Genomic DNA, 6,240 nt, shown 5'->3' with positions numbered 1-6,240 from the left:
AAGAAAGGTTGTATCAGCAAAACCCCAGATTGTATTGATTTAATAAGGTTGTTTTATTGCTGGTGAATTAATTTGTGCCGTGACAACTTGTAAGAGAAACAATGTTTTATTTCTTCCTTTAAAAGTTACGAAGTCTTACTTTAACAACTCTGACTACTTCAATGTTTTACAGTCATCAGTAGTAAAAATAAAGAAACACCTTTTGGTTATAATATGGTACACTATTATCAAACAGTTTGTTTCATAACATAGTAATCCTAATTGGACAAATATTTATGTCATTTTGATATCATTAGGCTCTTATATCTTTAATGAAAGGTCCTCATAAGAACAGAAAAACAAGGGCGTGTGTGTAGAATGAATGAATGTGTATGCTGTATTTCCTGTGTGTTCGTGTGTATATATTTTTATCTCTTTATCATCTGCCTGTCTGTCTGTGCGCTCCTATAGTATATCCATTTGTCTGTTTCCCTGTCTGCCTGCTTGCTTTTCTCTCTCACACTTGTCAGTCTATCTGCCTGTCTGGTTGCCTCTCTCTCTCTCTCTCTTCTCTCTCTCTCTCTCCCTCTTTCTGTCTATCCATCTGTGTGTCTATCTAGCTTACGGGTCTGATCCTGCCTGCTCTCCCAGGTTTATGAAATGCGAGCAGCTTAGCAGATGGTGCATATCGTATTCTGGTCGGCTCTGTGTGGGTTTTGTACCACAGACGAAGGCTTACGATACATGTGAGCCTTTAGTCGCACAGACACACCGACACAGAGGGAGCTCAGGCTGTTAGCGCACGAGAGAAAACAGAGAGACGAAGAAGAAGAGGGTCTGAGGGAAAGACAGAGAGACAGGGGAAAGTACGTTTTAGAGAGGAGTTTGAGTGAGCAAGATAAATGGTGTGCAAGAAACACAGAGAGAAAAACAAATAATACTGGTTCAGTAATAGTTTGTACAACTTGAGGAAATATGAAACTGTACTCCACTATTACAGATATTTAAGATTATGAACCACTGCACTCATATGTTTCTCAAAGTAAATAATGACATCTAAAAATATTAATGTCATTTCAATATGATTTTAAATTGTAAATTGTGCAATATGTCTATTGCCTTGCCCTATTTTTGTGCTATGAAAAACCCATTGATGTAAATTAAATGAGAAAATAAGTTAAAACAGAGAAGAAAGAATGAGAGAAATAAAGGAAGAACAGTGAAGAGACAAACAGAGCTTTTACGCCATAAACACTAAATAACATCAATCCAGCTAATCAAAAGCACAGATACAAGTCCCCTGATTGTAATTCCTAAGAACCCATCAGACTCTTTTCAGAGCTTCTGAGTGGCCCAGTCAGACTAACAAATCACCGTACAGCTCTGGTAAAGACCTGATTGGACTCACCATGATGTAGTGCCTCTGCATCTCAGTCTTCTCACTAGCCAGCTTCTCACACTCCAGCTTCAGGCTGCACAAGGACGAAAAAGGACACACACACACACACACACACACACTAGGATTAAATGGTGTATTTGCATCTACTGAAATAAATTATAATTTTCACCGGACTCGGGTATTGCAGAGGTCAAACATAGTTTAAGGCCGTGTAAGGATACCAAAAAAATATTCTTAAATCACATGGTCAGGCTACGTTTTAATGCTCAAGCGACACTGAAAAATATCACTTTCCTGGTAACCAGCAGGGTGTGTTTTACTCACCATTGCAATTCATCACACCTCCATGAGTGTGGGAGTGTGTCTAGTTATATACGTCATGTATACATTGCCGTGTTTATGTTAGGGTCCAATGAGTCCTGACAAAGTATCACATTTCATGTTGGGTTTGTGCCTTTTGGCTGCTTTAGTTTTACGTCAAGGAAAGGGCTGGTTATTTCCAAAGTACTCAAATGCGTTACATGAGTCAATAATGGACAAAACAAAGACAGAAAACCCCCTAGTTATTCAGGAAGGGCCTAATTGTAGGTACATTATTAACATGTATTTGTTCGAGACCGTTTAAACCACCAAGGTTGAGCCCTGGTCGTGCTGTACCAAGGTGTCCTTACCGCAGCAGCCATGGGTTTGAATGCAACCTGTGGCCCTTTGCTGCGTGTCATCCCCTCTCTCTCCCCCCTCTCCTGTCACTCTAGAGCTGTCACTAGTGTGTATGAGTTTACCAGCAACTTTACCAGGCCAATATTCAGAGAAGGTGAAAAGACACTTGATATCGACTAATATGTCAGGGGGTTTATTATTATTAAACCTATAGTATATGTAGTATTAGGGCACATGGATAGATACCTGTTTGCATCTTTAAGAGTGTGTGTCTAACTGAGATCCACCAGCCTAATGTCTAGCATTAAAGTGGTATTGCTGTACCACAGCAGGCTTTTCAGCTTGCCCACTGAGGTGTGAGCAAGAGGCTGGATTTTAACAGTGCTTCATCTCTCTTTGCCAGGGTCACTTCTGGTCAGCCATATGATACTGTGATCATCAGTGACCTCCAGCTGCAGTAAATAAAAAATACATAAACTGCATTTGTTTGTTTGATATGTTGGAAATTGTAACATAATTTATCCACAACTTTAGTTATACTGTAACAAAGTGTAATGGCAACAGAAATAATGGAAGAGATACAAATATACTTGTTTAATGTTATCAGTATCATAGGCAAAACTGGAAATCTATACAAAGAGTTAGAGAAGTGTGTAAAGCTTTGAGATGGGTGAGCCTGGATTCAGTATGACAGGCTGCAACTCACTATCAGTCTCCAATATTTTGTACATTAAGTGTAGTAATAAAGATTAAAGGACAGCACTTGCACGCTGTCATATTATCTTTACTGGTTCATATATTCAAGAATTCAACTGCCTCTTCCACTGAACTGAATTACAATCTATTGTTTCTATAATTATTACATTTAGCGTAGAGAATATACAATAATAAAAAAATGTAGATGAGCCATTTTTCATACCAGTTCCTCTTAATTAGAAAGAATATGTTAACCATAGACATTTATGACGTGCATTTCTATTTATAAATGAAATGTAATATTGTATTTGTACCTGTGATACTGCGCCTGGAGGAACTGGAATTCCTCCTTGATACGGTCCAGAGTTTCCAGGACTGTGAACTTGAAAGACTGGCCAGGCTGCAAGGGGACCTGCACAGGAAAAAAAGAAAGAGAAGAAGAGAAAGAAGGATGAAAAATGGATACTGAGGTGTGTGTGTGCCTGCTCAAGAAAAGAGATTGTATGCATTGTGTCTATAATGTGCACCCGCATGCACCATACATTTGTACATTTGAGTGTGTGTGTGTGTGTGTGTGTCTGTAGGTGTGTGTCTGTAGGTGTGTGTGTGTGTGTGTGTGTCAGGGAGCAAGGCAAGAGGAGAAAAAAGCCAAGATGAAAGTGAGAGGGAAGGTCACTTCCCCTTCCCACACATCATAAAGCCGTGTCCTCTCCCTCTCTGTTCTCCTCCTCCTCTAATGACTCCTTCCCTCCACTGCCTCCATCCTTTCTTCCTCTCCTCTCCCTCTCCCTCTCTTCCACATTAGCATCCTCTCCACTCTGCCAGGTTGCTAATGTATTCCAGCCTACAAAGAGCTGAGAAGGGAGGAAACGTCAAATGAATAACTTATGGTGAATCACGGCACCGTCTCTCACCTGCTAAAAGCTAAAGAAGGCCCAACAAAACAAGCACCTCCCTGGGGTACACCCCCCACCACCACCTCCACCAGGCCTCCATGTCTGTCTAAAGCGCTTTCGACAGCCGCCCTCCTCCTCCATGGTCTTCATGAAGTTTTAGAAACAAGGGCACTGTGGATGTTTGTTGATGCTGTAGTTGCTTATGTTTGGGGATGGGGCTTAGTTTGTACTCAGAAAAAACTAGAGTAGATTTTTATGTAAGAAGACACTTCTTCCCCCTTTTTCTCCCAAAAATACATATAATTGGATTGGCTGATTTTCCCAGCACGGTGGAACTCCCACTGTGAGCCTGGGGAGGATGCAGCCTGCCAGGTGTCTCTGCCACTTCTTTTCAGCCACTTCTTATCATCTGTCAGTGATCAGCCTAAACAGGAGTATTGAGGTTCACACTATCCCGCCTAGATGCCACCTCCCGCTGCTGCTGCAGAGACAAGGACACCTCATCGGCATCCCACCCTGCAAATGCTGCCCACTGTGTTGGTATGTGCACCCAGGCGAACCTGAAGCACCACAGCTGAAGACTGAACCCAGATCCCCACAGTGGTGAGGATCTGCTTAGCTAATCTAACCCTCAAGTTTACTAATGTCATATTACATGATTTTGGCTACTGTGGGCCTCAAAATAAAGTTTTCTTTCACTATGATTTGGCACTGGCAAAAAGTAAAAACGCAAAACACAGCTTTGACATGAGATAGGATTACATTTTGTAATAGGGAAGCATATATTTCAGGAGGTATTGATGTACTCAACTACAATTTTATAATACATCTGATGATGCTGTTGAACTTTAATCCAGTAAAAGTCACAAAACACATAAAAAAAGTCTTTTTACTTTGTAACTCTACCAATCTGGTCCCATATCCATCCATTCATCCAAACTGAGCCGCACAGTGCAGTCGGTACAGTGCAGCTGGGTGGCTACCGGGCCAGTAGCTACAGCTAAAAGATTGGCGGTTTCAGTGGCGGGGCTTCATTAGTCTAGACAAGCACAATTCAATTAGATTTCAATTAGTCCGACGGTGGAGGTCAGAGACGCGGTGGGTTCCCCAGTAATTAATCCACGGAGCCGAGCTGAGCTGAGCTAAACTGAGCTGAGGCAAGCATAGCAGGGACATCTAGATGGCTGGATGGGCACAACACACACAAACCCTCTGGGTGTGTGTGTGGGAGGGAAGCATGGAGGGGGTGGGTGGGATAGATGGGACGGGGGGTGTCTGCCAACAGATCCCCACTGACCTTGATTCACACCACACACACAGTGGGGGAGGGGAAGAGGGAGGAGGTTGATAGTGATCTGGCACACGCATATACGCACACACGCGCCCACGTAGCCATGAGCGCATTGAAAAACACAAACAAACAAACACTACTGCACATGTAGATTCACACACAGAGAACACACAAACTCACTGTGGGAGGGAGCGTAGGGATGGAGGGATGGATTGACGAGGGGGAAAAGAGGTGGAAGAGAGATAGATACTCATCTGACAGACAGGAGGGATGGATGGACTGAGGAATGGAGGGAGTGATAGACTAGTCTGACATCCTTACAGAGGAATGAAAGAACGAGCAGAGAGACAGATGATGAAAGAGCGGCGTGGCTGCTGACTGAGAGAGATAGCCAGCCATTCATCCGTCTGACACCGAGGGGATGGGAAGAAGACGAAGAGAAAGAGAGAGAGAGAGAGACAGAGTGTCATGCTGTCTTTGCTGTAGTCAACACAGCCTAGTCGCTCTACCCTGTGCACTGTCCATCGGTCTGTGGTAATACTGCTCCCACCATCTGCTGCCATGAACACATGAACACACAGACACATACTCATGCGGATGCACACAGACAAAGTGCTGCTGGCGGGTTACATCAGCGGCACTAAGTCATATAACAAAGCCCATAGTCACAGATCAGGCTTATACAAGAGATCTGCGAGTGACAACTGTCAGTGTCAACATGGCGTCCTGTGTAGTGTGCTGATGAGAGAGATTTGAATGTCTTTCATCTGCTGGACAAAAACTCCAAAACGTCTCTCTTTTGATTTGTCAGTTGCACCTTTTTGAATGAGTTTCATGGACCCTGGAGCTGAAAAAGTTCTGATGAGCAAAAAGGAAATGAAAAATACACTCAAAAAAAGTTATAAAAAGGTCCTCAGGCAAGAGGAGAAATATTCCCTGCCTATGCTGAGCTCTGCCTGTCAGGATAAAGAGACAAGTAGGGAAAGCTGGATTCAAATTAGTTCATGCTTATTAGTAATAACAGGAGACTTGTTGTCTTGCTTTAGCAGGTAGAGGTTAAATTGAGCTATATACCAGGATGTATGTGCATCCTTCTGCAGTGTTTACAAAGATGGAGGCATCATCAAGTCGTGCCGTATGTAAACCAGAACAAACATTTGTTGTTGGAGTGAGTGTGTGTGTGTGGTGTGTGTGTGCGTGGTCTCTCCTGTATTGTGACAGATGGCAGTGCAGACTGTTAGGGGTCCAATAGCGCGTCATGAAGGGCCAAAAAACTGCCTACTGCCTGTGTTTTCATGTGTATATGTGTGTATGTGTAT

The 6,240-nt window shown here is 42.9% G+C and overlaps 1 protein-coding gene across 1 annotated transcript in view; it reads right to left on the bottom strand.

Annotated features, from left to right (window-relative positions):
* Positions 1–6,240, bottom strand: part of tle2b (TLE family member 2, transcriptional corepressor b) — a 72,840-nt gene that overhangs the window by 58,975 nt on the left and 7,625 nt on the right. Inside the window, exons 2-3 of the mRNA XM_035653655.1 lie at positions 3,049–3,146; positions 1,388–1,451 (exon numbers count right to left, since the gene is read on the bottom strand). Of these exons, the coding sequence (XP_035509548.1) occupies positions 1,388–1,451; positions 3,049–3,146 (162 nt within the window). The remainder of the gene's footprint in view (positions 1–1,387; positions 1,452–3,048; positions 3,147–6,240) is intronic.

The sequence above is a fragment of the Morone saxatilis genome, unplaced genomic scaffold, assembly GCF_004916995.1.
Source record: "Morone saxatilis isolate NCDOM2014 unplaced genomic scaffold, NCSU_SB_2.0 Contig12, whole genome shotgun sequence".
Lineage (NCBI taxonomy): Eukaryota > Metazoa > Chordata > Actinopteri > Moronidae > Morone > Morone saxatilis.
The sequence above is the reverse complement of the archived record's forward strand: the minus strand, read 5'-3'. Positions and strand labels throughout refer to the sequence as shown.